The sequence below is a fragment of the Corvus moneduloides genome, chromosome 5, assembly GCF_009650955.1.
Source record: "Corvus moneduloides isolate bCorMon1 chromosome 5, bCorMon1.pri, whole genome shotgun sequence".
Lineage (NCBI taxonomy): Eukaryota > Metazoa > Chordata > Aves > Passeriformes > Corvidae > Corvus > Corvus moneduloides.
Genome location: NC_045480.1, coordinates 73,190,849 through 73,211,035, shown reverse-complemented (window position 1 = coordinate 73,211,035; position 20,187 = coordinate 73,190,849). Strand labels below are relative to the sequence as shown.

The 20,187-nt window shown below is 45.9% G+C and overlaps 2 protein-coding genes across 2 annotated transcripts in view; both read right to left on the bottom strand.

Annotated features, from left to right (window-relative positions):
• Positions 1-575: 575 nt before the first annotated feature.
• Positions 576-7,846, bottom strand: DCK (deoxycytidine kinase). The gene is made up of 7 exons (XM_032108160.1): positions 7,681-7,846; positions 6,714-6,832; positions 5,963-6,156; positions 5,129-5,276; positions 4,068-4,183; positions 3,520-3,619; positions 576-1,849 (listed from the first exon to the last, which is right to left on the bottom strand). The coding sequence occupies exons 1-7, from the start codon at positions 7,748-7,750 to the stop codon at positions 1,823-1,825; spliced, it is 774 nt and encodes a 257-aa protein (XP_031964051.1). The 5' UTR covers positions 7,751-7,846; the 3' UTR covers positions 576-1,822.
• A 1,063-nt stretch (positions 7,847-8,909) lies between these two features.
• The window catches only part of MOB1B (MOB kinase activator 1B), a 25,261-nt gene continuing 13,983 nt past the window's right edge, over positions 8,910-20,187 (bottom strand). Inside the window, exons 2-6 of the mRNA XM_032109299.1 lie at positions 18,966-19,132; positions 16,366-16,459; positions 14,538-14,671; positions 13,209-13,372; positions 8,910-12,921 (exon numbers count right to left, since the gene is read on the bottom strand). Coding sequence (XP_031965190.1) covers positions 12,844-12,921; positions 13,209-13,372; positions 14,538-14,671; positions 16,366-16,459; positions 18,966-19,132 — 637 coding nt within the window. The 3' untranslated portion in view covers positions 8,910-12,843. The remainder of the gene's footprint in view (positions 12,922-13,208; positions 13,373-14,537; positions 14,672-16,365; positions 16,460-18,965; positions 19,133-20,187) is intronic.

The following is a 20,187-nucleotide window of genomic DNA, read 5'->3' as shown; positions in this document are numbered from 1 at the left end:
ACTTCCTTGCAACGAGCACTGTCATTCCAATTCCTGTGATTAAATCCACAATTTTGACAGCTGAAACTGTAGAAATAATTGCACCGTTAGTCAAAATAAGTTGTTACTGTTCAGACTCTTGCCAAGAATGCTTTAAAAGCTTGTACTATGTGTTTCAAGTAAATCTGAACTGAATCTTCATCCATTCCACCTCACTTCCTTTCTGGAGCAAAGATCTTAAAATCTTTCCTTTTACTGTGCAACCTTCAAGTCCTGCACAAGATTTTCTGCCAGACTACTGCTACTTTCCACTACAACATAAATATTATACAACGCTCTTGTGCTGAGCACTGAGTCACACACACGATGCACTTTATGTAATGCTGTGTGTCTCTATCGCCTAAGTTCATTTCCCACACATGAAAAAAATCTGAAGTCAGTCACAGTTTCTCAGAAGTCCTAGAGAACTTTTTTACATCAAACACACCCAGAATCCATAACCTTCAAGTCATCCATTGTACCAGTATTACGCACGAGCAATCCACAATATTACTTCTTTTATGAGACAAGAAGCCAACACTATTAAGCACTAAAAAGTCTTTCCAACCACTTTTATTTTTCAGCCAATGGTTAGAGAATGCCAGCACAATTCCAGCCATAAAGCAAGAAATCCCATCTCCAACAAGCAGGTAGTAGAAGCACCACGGTAGACAATGAAAAGCTTTACAATAAAATTCAAAAACCAACTGTGCACTCAGAAGTGTAAAGCAGAACAAAGCAGCTCATAAAACCCAGCACCTGAGATGGGCAGCCTGAGAAGTTTTTTTCTGCACCTGGACCAAGAGGCTCAGGCAGCAGCTACTCCACACAGGTCTCCCCTTCTTAGTCCAAGCAGGTGAGGCAGAAAAACCTACTTCCAAGAGTGCAGGATCTGGGATAAGCACCCAGAAGGCCCAGTGAACACACGGAGCAGCTGCAACAAAGGCAGGCAGCCACCTCTCACATCCCTAATGCGATTATGGGATGGTTTAGCAACATGTCATTTACAGATGGAGGCCGTTTGCAAAATGCCCTTCTGCTCAGTGCAGTGCCTAGCAAGCAAACGTATTCCTCTCCAGAGGAGGACTGACCAGCAACAAAAACAGCACTGTTTTCGGAAAAGCTAAAAAAAAAATCGGTAAAAAAACCCCAAACATGCTAGATAACAAAAAGCCTCGAATATCCTAGTTTGCAGTGCATAATAGAAACACATATTAAAAATTCATTTGCTATATACACAATTTCAGTCACATTTGGATTTAATTCAGTGTATTCTACAAAGAACTTCCACCAAAAGCATCAGACAACATTTTTGTGTGCCTTAAAATATAAAATTCCAGGTTATATTAAAATTCCCTCAGCAGCAAAAATGGTTTTAACCTTTTACTTCCTGGGAACAACAAAACATCCATTACAAATCCACGCGACTAAAAAAACACTGAAGAGATCTAAAAACCTGCTACCTTCTTGAAAATTAAATAGCAGTTGGGCACAAAATAAATTAAAAACATCTACAAAATACTCTAGAACTCATTGGTCTGGTCAAAAACTGGCACAGCATTTGGGAATGCTCAGAATCCTTGTCTCTTCAGAATTTGTGCATGTTACTTAACACTGAACAGATGTACCGATTTATTTAATAATTTCCCTATTCACAAAGTTTATTTGTTCCTCACAACCAAATCACCAGGACTGAGTCGTGCCTCTCCAGAGGCCTCCTATAAAAGAAGGAAGAAGCTGCACTTGAGACTTTGATCGCACAGAAGTTTGGAATGGTTTGACTCTGTCTGCGCTTCAAAGAGGATTATAACATGGTCAAAAATTCCTTGACCTGCAAAAAGAAACAAATATTGTCAATCACACTAAGTGTTTATCAACAGAAATAGACAGCAACCATATTTACCTCTCCTCTGCTTTATGCTTTACTACAACCTAAAGAAACAGGGGAAAAAGAAGCTCTGGCTCAGCCGTGCCGTTACCTGCCCATCAATAAAGTTTCCAGACATGGTAGCTGTAATTGAGCAGATGCAGGGAGAGACACGATGGAATGATGCTCACCCCTCCTGTGCTCCTGAACTACAGCCCTCTGTCACAAAGGAACTGCATTACAAGCAGGTGTCACCCAAGCAGGAGGAGGAAAATGGCCACCTCAAAAGAGCTGTCATTTGGAAACCACCGAGTCACGCCCACTGCCTGAGCAGCAGCCAGATTTAATGCCAGTGAACAACGCAGTGCATCTAATCAGGACGTCCCTTGGAATCTGAGGCTGACAAAGAAATAATAAAGCAATACCTACCAAAACCACAGTGCTCGGAGAAATCCAATACTGGAGATCAATGCTAGGCTCACAACTCCTGCCTTTAAGTTTCAGGAACATCCCTAGGAACTCAGGAACATCCTAGGAACAGCCTGAACTGGGACCATTTTCCTCTGTCCACTCAAGCCAGGCTACTCCATGGAAAGGAGCTGACCATTTACTGGAGGACATGGTGCTCTTCTTTTGGCAAAGAGTCTCCTACACAGAGCCCATCTGTAAACGTTTTGTCCAAATTCTTGATGTGAAATGGAAACATATCTTGGATCACACTCTCCAGCTGTGACCCTTCCCTTCCCAGGTCAGGGCTCAAGGAGGCGGGGGAAAAAAGAAGAGGTCAAATCCCTTCCTGTAGAGAGGGGAACACGTAACTGTGCCAAGACCAACTTGAAAGGCACCACGAGAAAGCCACCCTCCACTTCAGAGAGTAGCACCAGTAATCCTGCGTGGAGAACCCTGTCAAGATTTACACACCAGGCACAGTTTCAGGATGAGCATCACAACAGAGGTGAGAAGGAAGGACACATGGTCTGGGTCCCCACAAAGCCCAATGCACCCAGCCTCATCAAGTGTACCTCTTCCCTGGCTCCATTTAGGAAATGCCAAAAAATAGGGCCAACAGAGGGCATAGGCTGTTCCCAGACAACCTGACAGCTACCCCGGAGTAAACTCCTCCAACACCCATACTAAGTTCCCCAAGCCTGGCCTTATGTCATCTTGTGCAGACGGGAAGCACGCTCCCTTCCACAGCTGCCATGTCCGGTCACTCCATCGATTAACAAGCTCGAGCAGGAAGACTGGTTTTAATCAGGCGAACACTTCCACTCTTGGGTGGATCAATGGAGATCAAAGGACAAAGCTGCTTTTCTTGTGAGGGAACAGTTTATTTCTGAAGAATGGAAAAACATGTGCAAGCCATTGCTGAGGTCTGTAAGTCATTGCAGCTACTCAGATCAAAGAGAAGCTGTCCTCACTTGAATCCCATTGGGATTCAAGTACTGAACACCTGAGCAGTTAAATGGTAAAGGTTTGGCCTAGCTTTAAAATATGTGTTGCAGTAGGCTGTAAAACTGTTCATTAACTGAATGGAACTCTGTGATTTACATATTTTAGAAGGATGATTAGACAGTGAAGTGTATTTCTACAGCAACCTGAATCATCAGTTAGTTCTGCTTGTGAAATTTTACCTTTTCGATCATGTGATCATATCTGTCCTTTTTGCCTTTGAAGTCTTCGTTAACATCGAGCGTTAAAATTGGAATTTCCTGTAGATAGTCAAAGTCTGTTCTGTATTGGGAGAGGAACAAAGCAAATATTAGTAGCTGGAAGTAAAGCAGAGAGCATTCAAATCCCTGTCAGCATTTTCATTGTTAAGAATCCCACAGAAAAAACTGCATCTATAAATTAGAGCCAGGAATGATGAATTTACAGCGTGGCTCCTGGGATACATCAGTCATTCCTGGACACTCTGCTCCCCCAGCACCTAACTGAATAACAGAAGACCGTATTAAAGAGAGTTCAGCTCAAGCCTCTGCTGCTCAGAGCTCTGCAGGCTGCATGTCCAAGCAATAATGAACATGCTGGAAAGACACTACTACTAAGGAAACACTGATAGAAATGGGCCTGCAGTTTAGATTTACATAAGAAAAGCTGAAATTTCACTGGTGGAAAAAGCACTGTGGAACATCCTCACAAAGACTTATCCATCCTCAAGGAACCATTCGACAAACCCTACCGCAGTGTCCTGTGCTGGAGCCAACTTTCATGTTTGTAGTGAAGCTTCTCCAGATATTCAATGGGGATTTCTTGTTCTTCATCTCTTCCACGCAAGTAAATCCTATTCAAGCATTTCTAAAGGCAAAAGATATTAAATAAAAATAAATAAATTGGTGTATTGCATGGCAAGAGCACAGAAGTATCCATTTGATGTTACAGACGAGCATTTCAAAATCTCACTATATGTTTCTGTCTCTTAGGAACTGTTTTACAATGTTTAAATCATTTGTTCCCGTTCTGAGCACACCTAAAATCTCAACAACACGCCAAAATTGCTTAAGTGTTGCACTTTGTAATTAAAATATACGTGCTTTTCTTCAATAGAAAAACAAAAAGCCCTCAGAGTTACTCCAGCATGTTACAGTCCACAGTTTTTTACAACCATAACAAAACTGAGGACATAGAAGCTGGAAGCAAGGAAATACGGAAGTGATCTGTAAGTTCACTAGAACTCTTTTAAACTCTCGTTTTTCTCTTGTTCAAGCAAGTTTCATACTCAAAAGAGATATTATTCTGTTCTCTCATTTTAACCAAGTATTAGATGGCCCAAGATCAAAGCACGGCCATAAGGCCTCGCATAGGGGGCGGCTTAGCCCCATCGCCGCAGGTGTAGGGGCTTCACAGACCACGCCCACATCAGCTCCAACATTGCTGTAAACTGTTGTATCTATCCCCTGTACAGCTGTATGTATTCCCTGTACATACTCCCTATGTAACAGCTACTCCTAGAGCTACTCTGTACTTTCCTGGAGTTGCTTGCTTTATTCCAGCAGTATTTTCTGGTTTACTGTTCTCATGCATTCCATTTATAAAACTAGCAAATCATTACCATCACGGTTGACTTTAATACACGCAGTCCACATTTGCAAGAACATTTTTTTTAAGTACTTCCAGACGTAGTCACAGCTCAAGTATTGCAGCCTTCAGGGGAACAGGGCAGCCTGAGCTGAACCCTAACCACGAGGGGCAAGGCCCAGAACACAGACTTGTTCTCTGTGCGGTCACATTCGTACGCCTCACCTCAGGGGCGGCTCGGAGGTAAATGATCCCATCCAGCGCCAGCCTTGAGCCAAACTGTTTATTCATCCAGTCATGCCAGTCCTGGTAAATTCTCCACTCGGTCTCGTTCATGCAATCAGACTCGTATAAATTAGCAGCAAAGATGTATCTGTGGACATTAAAGTGATGGAAACAAAAATTCTCTTGGATACAGGAATCACTTGGTTTGCCTTAAGTACAGCAACTAGAGAAGAAGCTGAGTGGTAACACTGCAGCATCTCTGCAAAACTCTCGGAGTGAAACTAAACACAGCCAGTATTCTCCTCCTGGAGCTGTGTGCATGAAGACCACCAACATTTGCAGCTCAGGTATGCAGGAATAACCCACAGGACACAACTGGCTCGTACACTGGGTCATTTATTTACAATAAATTAAAACACATTATTATTTGCAATATATTCCAACACCTAAGGATTACAGGGTGGAATTCAGTTGTCAAGTCTCACCTTTTGAATCCAGAAACACAGGATGAGGCATTTATTTTTGCATTTTTTTTGTTGGTCATAAACTAAAACACAAGAAGTCCCACCTGAACATGAGGAAGAGCTTCTTTCCATGAGGGTGGCAGAGCACTGGAACAGCTGCCCAGGGAGGTCATGGAGTCTCCCTCTCTGGACACATTCCAAACCCACCTGGATGCATTCCTGCGTCACCTGCTCTGGGTGACCCTGCCTTGGCTGGGGGCTTGGACTGGGTGATCTCCAGAGCTCCCCTCCAACCCCAGCTATTCTGGAATTCTGTGATTTGACTTGGCAGAACTTTCATCTGCACCTTGAGGAGTCCAGCCCCACACACCTGTCACTGTAGACGGAGCGCTCGAAGAAGACCGCAGGATTCTGCGCATCCCGGAGTTTGCCATCCAGGGAGTTGAGCTGAGCCCGGATCCTGCTGAGGCACGCGTACGTCTGGAAGGTGAAAGCCCACCTCTCCGGCTTCTCATACATCATCCGCAGCACATTCCCACCACTCTTCTGTGATGTGGTCAGCTCCTGGAGTCACAGGGAAAAAAACAGAGCACTCTCTAACTCCCAAAAAATGCAGCTGAGGAGAAGTCAGCAGCAACACGTCCCCGTTACATTTTACACTGAGTGAACCAAAATACATCGTGCTTTTTGCCAGGTCTAGGAAACATCTCCAGTCCCCCAAAAGCCACTTGCACAGGAAGTAGCAGCTGGACTGCCAATGGAATTACAGGTAGCTGGGAAAAAACCCCACCACTAAAACCAAGTTAGCAGCAGTTCTCAACTTCCTTAGACGTTTCAGAGCACGCTTTCCATGGCACAGGAACAAGCGTCCGTGCTCACCTGGTTAGTTCACAGTGGCTACAAGTAACTCTTGTAACTCTTTACCACTTCTAGAAATTACATCCGATGATGAATAACATGTACTCCATAATAACCCAACAAACTGGAAAGGAGGAACTCAGACATTGTGAGAGCAATCAGCAAAAGTATTCCTATCACACAGAGCCTGAAAAACACCCAGTCTGTTGGATACACTGGTATTCTGAAATTAGAGGAACACCGGACTTTTTTTTCTCTTTTACCTCACAGTCATCTCCAGAGCCTTGCTGGACATTGCACCATCTAGCTACAGGTTCAGGAACCACTTCCCACTCCTCATTGGCTTGTTTCAGAATATTCACAAAGGTGGATTTCCCTGCAGCTGTAGGAAAAGCATTCAGGAACCACGTCAGTGAGAAACCACCCACAGTGGTGTTATTTAACTAGTGTTCAACTCTGCCTTCCATCCCCGTAAGTCAGTCTCCCCACACCCGTCATGTTCCACATCAATTAATGGAGCAACAGGGTTTTTCTTTATCTGAATTTAAGGAGGTTTGACAACGCTCCCAGGCACCTGGTGATATTTTGAGGTGTGCTGTGCAGGGCCAGGAGTGGGATTCAGAGATCCTCGTGGATCCCTCCCAACCCGGGATTCCGGGTGTTTTACACCACAATCAGGAAAGACGTGGGAAAAAGCTTAAGCAGGACTTCAACACCAAACAGGTGAATCAGTCAAAAACTGTAATAGAAAGCGTTTCTTTTTTGCCCTCTCAAATCTCATCATTTTTACGGCGTCAAGGTAAAGTCTCTGACATTATGAATTGGCTTGTTTGTGCCTCCAGACCTGACTAAAAGCCTTTTACCGGGGGAAACGGCCAGGAAAATCTTGTGGAAGCACCCCTGTTGCCCCGCTCTGCCGTGGTGGGAAGAGCCCTCATACAAGGAACGGGGGGGAGGGAGGATGGAGGGGGAAGAGAGGGGTAGAGGGAGAAAAGGGGGAAAGGAGGAGATGAAGGGGAAGGAAGGGAGAAGCTAAGGAAGAAGGGAAGGAAAGAAAAGAAGAAAGGAAGGAGAAAGGCAGGCAGGCAGTGCAGTTTGCGGAGCTGTGCCTCCCCGAGACATGGCCGAAAGCACCGAGCGCCGCGGGAGCCGCTTCTCCCTCCAGCCCTCGCCAATTCTCCCCTTCCTTCCCCGTCCCTTCCCCCGCGTAGGTGAGAGGCGCCGACTCACCGATGTTGCCCTCCACGGCGACCTTCTTGAGGCGGCCGTCGGGCCTGCTGCGCTTGGGCGGGGTGGCCATGGCGGCCTGAGGGGGCGCGAGGGCGCCTGAGGGGGCGGGGGGGGGGGGGGCGCGAGCCTCGCCTGAGGGGGCGCGAGCCCAGCCCCGCGCGCGCAGCCTTCAAATTTGGCGCGCGACAGCGGCGGGGCCACCGGAGCGGCCGCTGACGTCACCGGCTCGCGCCGCTGCCGATCCCGCCGCAGGCAAGAGCAGCCGCAGGCGGAGCGCATCGATAGCGGTCAGAGCCGTGGCACGAGCCGCTCCCGCGCTCAGGGTGCCCCCGGTGCCGCCCCGCAGGACAAAGGGACCGGGAAAGGAGACAGAGGCACCCCCCGGCCACCGATTGCCTTAAAAACGCCTCCAGGAATGTCACGCGAGCTGAGTTTAAAGGAGATCGGCGGCGCTTGAATTTAGGGGGCTGTTACTGAAAATATTTAGGAAGAACTACTTAACTTCAGGAAGGAATTCTTGACTTTAGGCTGGAATTCTTTACTTCAGGAAGGAATCCTTCCCTGTGAGGGTGGGGAGGCCCCGGCACAGGCTGCCCAGAGCAGCTGTGGCTGCCCCCGGATTCCTGGAGATGTCCAAGGCCGGGTTGGATGGGCCTTGGAGCAGCCTGGGATAGTGGAAGGTGTCCCTGCCCACGGCAGGGGCTGGAATGCGATGGGCTTTGAGGTGCCTTCCAAACCAATCCGTGGTGGGATTCTCTGAAACTCTGAAACCTGTCAGACACCAAACCCGAGAACCAAGTAACACAGGGAAAATCCTGAGCCATAGGAGATGGGCTTGAGCAGCGGGGCACACGTGACCCCAGATTTGTGTGTAAAGTGGAAGTAAAAGCCAGATTTTAAACCACCTTTTCCCAAACTGCCCTCCAGCCACATGCGTGAGGGACTTACCACGGGGCAGGGCACTTCAGAACCCCATCGTGGATGGGAGGGCAGGAAAGCTGCAGTGCTCCAGCTGTTGGGGTCACAGGAGGCTTTTGGAAGAAAGAAAAGCCAAAAAGAGGCACCTGTGCTGCTGGGCAGGCCCAAAAGCAGAGTCTGCACCTGGCCCAACAACATCCTTGGGTGTGTCGTGGTGAGATGTTTACAATATACAGGGGCAGGAGGAGGGGGGAATCTATTTACAAGTAGGAGATCATTGAGGAGCAAGTCCAAGAAGGAAATAAAGACAGTCATGGTCAAACATAGCTATTTATTTTCTCTTATAAACAGCCTTCAGGTTCTTATTGAAAAAAAAAACCCTAGGATTTAAATATTCTGCCCCATCACATACAACCATCTGTATACATTATTTACAACTCTCAAATAAACACGGTGCGGATTTTCAGACATTCAACTTACTCTTTTTTAATCAAAAGCTGTTTTCATTTAAAACTGAAATCTCCGTCAGTGACTACAAACTGAAGCGGCATTGGCACAGTTAGCTCACAGTAAGGGTTCTCTCCTTGCATTTTATGCTTTACACTGCATTTTCTCCCACGTATTTCAGGATTCTAAAGGAGGAAAGGTTAGTGTCGCTTTCGGATTTTTTTTTTTCTTTTTGCCTTCAAGAATGGCCTTTTACTGAAACCTTGTTCATTTTTACTGAAACCTCGCTCATTTTTATTGCATCCTTCTCTCTCTCCCAGGGCACATCAAGGGATGTGCCTCTACACCACACAACCACAGCATTCCTAAGCAGTCAAACAGCCATGAAAAATAAGTGTTCCCTCCACGACATGGCTCGGAAAAATGTCCCCAAGTTGCAAACGTACAAAAATAATGAGTATAGTTTAGTGGCTATAAAAAATTAATCTCCCCTAAAAATACAATATTCTATGAACAATTTGGGGAATTGGTTCTTCCAACAAAATAAGGTAATTGGATCTTTTCCTAGGCTGCAAACTGAACCTGGCAAGAGGAAACCATAGGGAAAGCAGGGAAATAAGAAGGTTTAACACTGAAAATCACCAATGTTAGTCTCATGTTAAAAGAGAAGATACCCAGGAAAAGACAACGGGCATCCATAAAACTGCCAGTGGTTTTAGGAGTGAGGGATGGAAAAAGAGACAACTGCTACCAGCAGTGAAGGAAACTTCACTGAGATTGGGCGCAAAAGGGAATATTTTGGTGGAGAAAAAAGCTAGGAATCTCTGTTCGTGGTGCAGCTCCTTAAATAATCCAACTAAAAGGGGGGCTATGTACAGTAACAGCACTCTGGCAGGCAGGAAAGGAGGACAGGGCAGCAAGGAAAAACACAACTATCCAAAAAGGATGTGTTTATAGTAAAATTGTGTCTGGTGACCCGGGAGAAAGGAAGAGGGGCAAGAAATAGAAAGGAACAATCTGAAAGGTAAGTCGAGTCCATAGCAGCAAATAGGTGTCCTTACCTGTTAACTGACGGTCAGGGACACTGGGAGAGGGGTCAGTTCCTAAGGACTGGGTAAAGACAGTGCTCCTCTCTATCTCCAAGGAAAAGCAGAAGTTCAAAGCTCTACATTGCATAGTAAGCAGGAAAAGAAACTGGATACTTGCAGATGGGCTGCCTGCCCCTCGAAACCTGTTTTCGCCCCTCAGCCACCTGCCCAGCAGAATGCGGTGGTTTTGTTCCCTCTTTGCATGAGTAACTTGTATCCCTGACTTGAACTTGAACAACACAGCCCGTATCCATCCACCTGAGCACTGTCAGCACTGCCAGCCGTGGCTGAGCTCCACGGACTCGGCCCTTTGCCCCCTCCCAGCTCGAGGGAGGTGCCCTCCCCAAGTCGCCACCCAAATCCCTGACAAGATCCACTATGCTGGTAGCAAGAGACCGCCACGAACCATAGGGATTTGGGATCCTATCAGACTGGAAGGCCCGAGGCAGCACTGGAAGCACAGCCCGGTGTAACCCCGCTGGCACTTTCTGCTCCCGATGACCAAAGCCGGAAGGTTTTGTCTCCGAGCGCTTGTCACCCCTCAAAGTCCGTAGTGGGAGACTGGAGCAGTGCAGAGTTTGTTTCTCTGGGGTTTTTTTTGGAGGGGCAGGGGGTGTTCCCCCCTTTTCCTCTCATAAATGCACTATTTTATAAACACATTCACTCAATCCAGATTCCATTGAGTGGCATTTCCATGTGCCCTTACTCCGAGAGTGTAAACACGCATCAACTTCTGGTCCCACAGCTTTCAGAAGCAAAACAATGAAAAGCTGCAAAAAGAAACAGCACGGGGATCCTAAATCCCCACCACTGCAAACACCTCCTCGATGTTAGTTTCAAGTGTTGTGTAATTAAACAATGTGTTCATACAGCTGTCAGGCAAATCATGATCTCCAAGCTTTTATTACGTGCCTAGAAACTATTCGGTCAAAGACTTCCTACTGCCAGATATTGAATAAAAAAAACGCACTATCCACCTAGGACTCATTTTTATGCTCAGTACATTCCAATTCTGACTGGCTGAACTGCAGCAGATGCCTCTGGATTTCCAGAATTGGCTGTTAAAAAGAAAAAAACTGCAACAACAAGAACTAAGCCCTCCTAGGGCAGAAGTGTGCCAGGAACGCAAACCACTGCACTGCTATCTCCAAGCAAATCCTCACTTCTACACATTGATCCTTTTTGCTTCTTGCTGGTACATGACACTAAACCAAGCAGTCACCTTGAAATTTAACAGGAGACATCACCTGTTCAGCACCTCGGAGCTCCTGCCTTGCTCGCTCTGTGTCTAAACCGTGCAGTTGGAATTTGGGAGATTGGTCGCTTTTGCACTGTTGGGTAGACGGGGGCACAGGAAAAGCCAGAAGATCAGGATGCCTCACCCAAACCCAGCAGCTCCCAAGCGAGTCATTTCTGTGCTCAGCTGTTACCTGCTGGCTGTGTCAATGGCCACTCACCTCCTTTGCAGGCTCCTGCCCACCATTTCCAACTTTACTCAGCATTTTTGGCCGAGCCAAGGCGCACAAAACAGCAGCTCATCTTCTCTCTCTGTCATGTGCTCACCTTGGCTTCACCTGTTCCTGCTGCTTTTCCCAACAGCTGGAGTTCCCTGGCAGTGGGCAGTGATTTTAAACAGGGGAGAACACCATGGTAACAATGGAACTCCAAAGCAACCCATGAAATTATCTTCCCTCCAAGACACATTTCCTCAAACAGCAAACACTGGCCACCAGAGCTCGTCCTCAGAGCCAGGCTTTGCATTCCTCACTTAAAAAACACCTTTCAACTAGTTATTTTTCAAGCCAGGTTTTCCTTATTATTTTTACTACTATCCCAGTGCAATTTTTTATAGGGAATATTTTCCCTAACTGTATTTGTGCAAACTAACTGTTCATTTGGCAACTGCTAGGGGAACTTAACAAGCTGGCTGACCCAACCAAATGCTTTCCTGCTAAGAAAATAAAAGCAACTATGCAAAGTCCCACGGCAGCAGACATGGAACTGCTTGCTAAGCACAAGGTCTGTGTAATTTTGACACCACCTTTGCTGTTTCGCTTTAGCGACAAGAACTTCGCTTTTCTTTGTAAGAAATAATCTAGTTTTGAAAAATTCTATATTCATCTCTAAAAAAATAAGACAAATATCTGTATTAAAAGCTGGAGATCATTGATTTCAGCAAGTTATGGCTTTTTTTTTTTTTTTTTGTAAGCATAGATACATATTTTTAAAACAAGTATCAGTAAGTGTCTGGGTGTTAGTACATATTTTCTGTTTCCAGCAATGTTCAGTATTGTATGTGCTTTGCACCTCAGAAGTGAGTCTGCCAAGGCACTTAGAGAATGTAAGCAAGTCTTGCAGGGACTTCATGAGAATGGGCTACCACTGACACAACACAAGAACCCATCCACCAGCAGAGTCAATCCCCCAACCAAGCACGTTTCCTTTATAAACACTCAGCACTTGCTAGAAATTCCACAATGAGTAACAACAATAAAATAATAATAAAAAAAAGCTATTTACCACATGTCACTAACAGAGAAAAGACTTCCCCTAATAAAAGCACAGAAAGTAGATCTCAGCTGTCACTGGTAACAGCACAGGGGGGTTGTTTTGTTTTTTTTTTTTAAAAAAAAAAACCAACAAATTAACAAAAAACAAATACCACACGCTCGCTTAAAGAAACAAGTGACTTCAAGAAGTCCTCTTCCTTTTATCTGTCCTTCGAGGTGAGTTTTTCAATCAGTTCTTGAAGTGGTGCAAGTTCTCTTCTATCAATAAGGTTGAATTCCTGTAACGGGGACGAGGAGAAAGAGATACATACAGAGGTTTGTACGTACAGCTCAGGTGAGAAGCCTTATTTGGCCAGAATTCATTTGGCAGTCAGCTCTCCAAGGCCAGCCTCAGCCACTACAGCCTCCCCTGCCCGTCTGCCACTCACTGAACAGCGGTGTTCCACTGCCTGAAGCTTTCTCCCCCACTTAAAGGAAGGGAACTCAAGAAGATGCTGGTTTTTTCCCACAAGGGAAGGGGGGCAATGCAGCTTTGAAGCAAGCACACTGTTTGCAATGTCCTTACCTGAACAAAAAATATAAAGTGCTTGAAAGAAGTGTTAAGGTGTGCCTCTTCCTGCAGCTGGATCACCGGGTCAAAGTGCTGGTGGTAGATGTGAGCATAAACTCTGAAGAGACGCTTGAGAATTGTCTTGGCCACTGACATGAAATTCTTTGGGAATGGTACGCCTGGAAAGAAGAAAACAGATGGCTTATTCTTCAACTCCCAGACCACGTTTGTCTGTTTTGAAAGCCACTACAACCCAGGACAGGTGAAATCAGTTTCAACAGCAGACCTTTGTCACTGCACAGGTCGTATTAACATCGGCTGGGAAACAGCAACCGGCTCCCGGGAGCAATGAACTCTCTAGCTGTCACTTGCCCAGGTTAAAAGAAGATATGTATCAACCATCTAAAAAGAGGAAACCTGTCTAGCTTCTCCTCACCTACCAGTCTCCCCAGTCAGCTTAGCTCTTCTGCAGCCTTTCCAAGTGCTCAAGTCCTGTCTGAAGGCCAGAGGGCCAGGCTCTGGATGCTCTGAGGCCAGTCAAGACCCCACCAATGGTTTCAGGTCCCACCAATAATGTTTTCATGTTCCTGCTTCAGCCTGCCCTGCACACATGTACAGCCCATGTCCTCCTCTGGCTGCTGCAGCACACGGGAAATTCATACTCAGCTGGTTAGTTTGCGGTCTCTAAGTCTCTCTCTGAAGGCACGGTTTCTCTGAAGAAGCTTAATGAAAATGTATCAAAAACTTCAGAAACTATTCACAAAATTAGAGCAACTAAGAGATCTCCCCTGTTATCTTCTCCAAACTGTTGGTTGGTCATTATTTCCCTCCTGCTTTTCTGAAAGACACCTCTTCAAAACATCTATTTTTCATCTTCACTTGAAAAGAAACAAGCAAAAAAAAAAATCATTAACTTAAGATCAAAGCTGCAATTCAGCGTCTTTGGAGATAAGGCCTGAAAGTTCCTCATGACACCTAAACATCTCTTCTGGGACAAAAAGCTGCCAGTTACTGGTTATAAGGGTCTGAGACTGTCTGCTTTATTTCTAAAGAAACAACTAACTGTTCAAAATGAATAAAACACCAGACTCGACGAACAGAGTCAGTTATTAGATAGAAATGGTACTTCCTGCATCCAGAATCGTGACAGGTGTTTATTAGGAGTGGTTCAGAGTTCATGTATTACAACATATCTTTAAAGATAAATGTGTTTAGAGAGATAATGTAGCCTTCTGAACCTGCCCTACACATCCGCCACTAAGGAGACCTTTTATGCTCAAGGACTGGCGTGTTCCTGTACAAGTGGAACCCGAGTGCACTGTTCAGCTGCAGTTACTCACTTACCTATTTTAGAAGGAAATAGCGTTTCGTCATCCAGCTGGTCCTGGACCCAGGTCATCAGGTAATCGATGTACTTTGGTGCAGAGCACTTGATGGGTTTCTTTATGTTTGTGCCATCTGCCCAGTGGTACTCGTACCTGGGGGGGGACAACGTGGCCTTTAGCACCAGTGAATCACCCCTGAGCGGCCTGGAAGGCTGCTCTTCCTGCTCCCCCTGCTCTCACGCCCGCCCACTGCCCTTCCTCGGAACCAAGGTCCGAGTGCTCCACGTCACCATCGCCCGCTCCTCACCCGGCCTCCCCACTGCAATTCTGCTCCATTGCCTCCTGCAGGCCTTCCCAAACTTCAGCCACGCTGCCACAGCAACTGGAAACACTCAACATCTGCAGCAGCTGCCAGCCACACACATCACACCCTCCAATTTAGGGAATTTCTTCACATTTGAAAATATTCTTACAAAATTTTGCATAGCTGAAAACCGAACTAGGTTAGCTCTCGCCAGAGATCCCAAATTATGGCTGTTCTACAGACACAGGAAGGTTCCTAGGAATGCTATTACAAATCTGGAAACTGATCTGAAGTGTCTTTCAGCTAAAAGAAGAGGTTTGGAGCAATCTGGTCAGGTGCAAGGTGTCCCTGCCCATGGCGGGGGGCTGGAACAAGATGAGCCTTAAGGTCCCTTCCAATCCAGACTGGTCTGGGATTCTGATTCCATGGTTAAGAAAACTGCTAGACTACGTACACAACTACGTACAGAAACAAGTCCTCGTGAAATTCAGAATGGAACAGGTACTTTGCCTGGCTTGGAGAACGCAGCTGACACCAGCCCAGATGGTGGATAATTTTGGAAAGATATTGCTTAAAAACCCCAAACACACCTAACACGGGGACTCTGACAATACCAGCTCCCAAGTGAACCACAGGGTTTGTGTGTTACACATCACATACGCGGTTTTATGCAAACCTTAGCTGCATCTGATAAATCTGTCTTCTCGATTTGTTTAGCAAATTCAGTTTTGTCAGAACAACTACTGGGAGAACATTTACACCATAAAAAAATTTGATGAGGGATTATGAAGGTGCTGCTCACAATGGGACAAAAAAAATCCCGTTTTATTAACGGCAACAAATCAGAGGGTCTGAAAGCATTTTAAAATTGCATCTAAGGACACATGCAAAAATCCCAGACACACCAAATGGACCATGTGTCTGGATTTACGAAAAATCAGGATTTCTCACCACCCAGTACTGCTCTAATACCAAGATTTAAGTGCTATTGATGTAGGACAAATATCAACATTTAGCTGAGGTGCCAGGATCAGTCCGGAGCCAGACCAAAACAACAAACTGAATTAGAGAGCAGGAAAAAGCACAAACACTGGACGTCTCAACAAAAGCATAAGGAAGAATCCAAGAAGGCCACAGGGTAGGGGATTCTTATCCAGACATCTAATATTTCTACAATATCTACAAAGAAGATTTTGGTAAGCCCTAATGGAATGCCTGCATATAAAAACTTTAAATCTTCATTTAAGAAGCCCTCATTACTGTTTCAGAAAAAAGAAGAAGGGGGGGAGGAAATAATTTTGATAATAAATTTACTTCCCAGGTTAAAGGAAAAAAATAAACAAACACCAAACAAATATAAACACAGGCCGAAAAAACTAACTTTGCATTCCCCATCCCCTTAAAATAAATTCAAATCCTTCTTCTCTTTCACATCCTTTCTACCCACAACTCTGGCACTCATCTCAGCTAGTCTCAAGTTTTCAAATGACAAATCATCTCAAAAACTGCACCCAGTCAACAGCGTGTAAAAACATGCTCTTACTTTGGGCCAGCAGACATCACTGGGCAGCTCTCCTCTGTGCAGAAGTCCGTGATGGTTCCATAGAGCATATTGATCTGGTTGAAGAAGTCAACAGCTGAAAAGCACGGAAACCACCCATTAGCACTCTGCAGGACAAGATTCCTACAGCCCGGACTGTAAAGCATGGGTTCTGGAACGGCTTTTAGGAAAAAACTTCATTGTTGTTGCTTTTTTAAGATCCATTATAAAGGAGATGCAGAATGCAACCACCAACTTTCTGGAACAGCCTCCAGCAAGAACTATTTAATTGTTCACTGCAGCAAAATCTTCAGTTGGAAAAAGAAAAAGGAAAGAGAAATCCTAGTTATTTCCTTTTCTGAAAGTTTGGTGCATTTTATTACAATCCCAAATTCTACTGGCAAGCGTGGAATAAAAGAAAGATTTTCAGTGTAAACTTTTGAACTAGAGAGAGCAGGTACTCGTTAGGTGACAGTGACTTCCTTCAGGCTTTGTATTCCAAAGGCCCACCTTTCCCAAGAACATTTCATAGAATCCCAGACTGCTTCAGTGGGAAGGGTATTTAAAGCCCATCCGGTTCCAGCCCCTGCCATGGGCAGGGACACCTTCCACTAGCCCAGGTTCCTCCAAGCCCCGTCCAACCTGGCCTTGGACACTTCCAGGGATTCAGGGACAGCCACAGCCTCTCTGGGCAACCTGTGCCAGGGCCTCCCCACCCTCACAGGGAAGAATTTCTTCCAAATACCCCCTCTAGCCCTAGTATTATAGTTGCTTTTTTAGTTAATTACTCCAAGCTCTTTGAAAAAAAGATTCTTTTTCAATAACTAACAGCAGGTTCTGTCACAAGGAACTGCGGTCACCGCAATCAGTTTATAAAATCCACGTTATCTGCAGCTATCTTTCAGAGAATAAACAGCCAAGATTAGACAAACGTCACAGCAGCAAGTCACAGCTACTGCTCAGCAGATGCAGGACACCAGCCCTCGCTGCTCAAGTGCCCACAAGAACTGTTAATTAAGTTTGCATTCCCTGCTCCCAGCAGAAACCACAGCCCACTGTTTGCTTCGAGGCAGGCATGTTCAGAAAACCCACACAGGCTCCAACAAAATGACTGATTATGGCAAATCCCACACTTGGAAGTCTCAAAATTCACAGGCGCATCAAGTCATTCCCTAAGACACCAGTCAGGCTGAGAGCTGAGCAAGAAGTAGCAGGGCAGAGCACGTTTGGTTTTGTGTTCTCAGGTCGAGAAGGGTAAAAGCAACGACTTGAAGTCACACATTTTGTCTCCTCGTGAGACCTCTCAGTGAGCAGAAGGGGCTCACAGCTACCACTGGTGCTTGGTGTGGTGCAGGGATGCTCAGGGAAGGGAGCACATCATCAGCTCACTCCTTAATTACACAGCTACAATTTCATTATAGCTAACTCAGCACTTAAGTCATTTGGGAAGGGGAAAAACTGCTGCCACGCAGGAAAGCAGAGACACGGGAGTGAAGGAACCACCAAAAGGGAAGGATGCCAGCAATACATGAAGCATCTTTAGTAATGCTTACTCACACAAGCGGGCTGGCTTTTTCTCTAGACAGTTTTGCAAGGCAGTGTGAATTAACTTTTGCAAAGGATGGTGTCAGCAATTCCAGCCTGCCCTGGTAGCAGCGGCAAGTGGAGCAGCAGAGCACTGCGTGGCTGCTTGGGAACAGGAAGGTGGAAGTCAGTGTGATGGTTTCACTTCCCAAACACGTCAAAGAGCAAGGAGAAAAAAGGCAGAACCACAGAAACAAGCAGAGAACATCTAGCTCAAGCATAATTTCTCCTGCAGTGCACCATCAACCCCGTACCACCACTGGAGCACATCAGGGCTGAGAGGCAAAAGATGAGGAAGCACCCAGACAGGGCACAGAGCTTGTGGCAGCCAAAACTGCACGGGCTACGGAGTGCAATCGGAGAATCCATTCTTTGGGAGCATAGGGCAAAATTCATGCAGCAGGGAGAGGAAGGAGGAGGAAACAAGCTCAAGCAATCAGAAAACACTCATTTAGGCATCGTTGGTTGGCCTGAAAGCAGAGAGTTTGGACACACAGCTTTAGAGGAAGTTAAAAGAATGACATCAGAGACTTACCAGAGCAAAGGCTCAAAACTTGGTAGAAAACAAAAGGAACTAACTTCAGGAAAACTACAAACCCCGTTAGAATCACGGAATCATTTAGGATGGAAAAAACCTCTCTGAGATCATCAAGTCCAACCTGTGGCTGATCCCCACCTTCTCACCCAGACCAGAGCACTGAGTGCCACGTCCAGTTGTTGCTTGGACATCTCCAGGGATGGGGACTCAAACACCTCCAATGCTTGACAACATTTTCCATGAAGGAATTCTTCCTGATGTCCAAGCTGAACCTTGAGGCTGTTTCCAATCACCCTGTCCCTGTTCCCTGGGAGCAAGGCCTGACCCCCACCCAGCTGCACCCTCCTGTCAGGGAGCTGTCGAGAGCAAAGTCTCCCGACCCCTCTTCTCTCCAGGAATAGGAGGAGACGCACAGTTGTCCTCCCACAGGTGTCAGCCCACCTTCAAAACCCCCATGACGAAGAAAAGGCCAGCAACTCACTGTTAACTGCAACCCATTCATTTAAGTCTTCCCCTTCTGGAAGCATCACAGCCATCCGGAGATTGCCGCTTCCCAGCGTGGCCTCGGCATGTTTTAGCAGCTCGTACTGGTGAGACCCCTCGGGAATATTCTTCTTTGGTTTGAAGGTTTTGGAAGAGCGACTACCACTGCAAAGGAGAGAGGAAATATTTAGAGACCTTTTGGAACAGGAAGCAAAAAGGAAACAAGCAGACCAGTCCCAGGTAAGGACAAGATCAACATTAAATACTTTACCCCCTCACATTTTCATGTTGCAACAGGGTATTTACCAAAAACTGAGGTGCTAAAGAAACTGGTATTCTGACTTTTTTTAAACCATTTTCTGACCTAATCACTTTCATACCTATAATTTTGTTTGGAAAAATGTGGACTGACGTAGAAAAAAACGTTTAGACATTTGAATTTTAAACCACAGCAGCGAGCTGGATGGCACATGAACCCCTAACATGTCAAAAACATGACGTGTAGAATTAAATATTTGCAGAGAAGTTTCAAAGGAGCCAATATTTGTGAGTATTCTCATATACGAGCTGAGAAAAGACTTTTGTCAGAACAGGCAAACTGAGCTCTGAATTCCAATGCAAGTGGAAAGATGTGAAACCCAGACAGCACAATTTTCATTACAAATATTATCCAGATCTCGTTTCTTTGGCCAATGTTTCACCATCTCTCTAAGGACCAAACAGAATTTTTTTTTTTTGGTGGGGTGCAAGGGTTGTCTCTCTTGAATCTAGGAAGAAATCCTTTACTTTGGAAGACATTCTCCCCCATGAGGGTGGGGAGGCCCTGGTACAGGCTGCCCAGAGAAGCTGTGGCTGCCCCTGGATCCCTGGGACTGTCCAAGGCCAGGCTGGACGGGGCTTGGAGCAGCCTGGGCTAGTGGAAGGTGTCCCTGCCCACGGCAGGGCGTTGGAACCAGATGGGCTTTGAGGTCACTTCTAACACAAACCATCCTGGGATTCTGTGATTCTGTTCTATGGTCCCAGAGCTGCTCTGACTCTCCCGGGCTCCGAAGGAGCAGCAGCATCCTCCCCTTTCTGCAGGCCTCTGCAGTAATCCTGGGTCCCGGGTGTTGTGAAGAAGCGCTTGGCTGGACTTCCAGGGATCCTGGGATGGTACAGCTGTACAGCTGTGTACACTCACATGGACACCCAACCAACACCAGTGCAGCCAGCTGCTAAAT

Bases quoted from the DNA above. Each gene is read 5' to 3' on its own strand.
- DCK (XM_032108160.1), bottom strand. From the start codon at position 7,750: ATGGCCACCCCGCCCAAGCGCAGCAGGCCCGACGGCCGCCTCAAGAAG. The intron at 3,620-4,067 runs GTAGGGTTTGTC...CTCCCAATACAG, and splicing joins CTCCAGCACAGGACACTGCG to AACAGACTTTGACTATCTAC. The intron at 1,850-3,519 runs GTAAAATTTCAC...TTCTTTTTGCAG, and splicing joins ATGATCACATGATCGAAAAG to GTCAAGGAATTTTTGACCAT.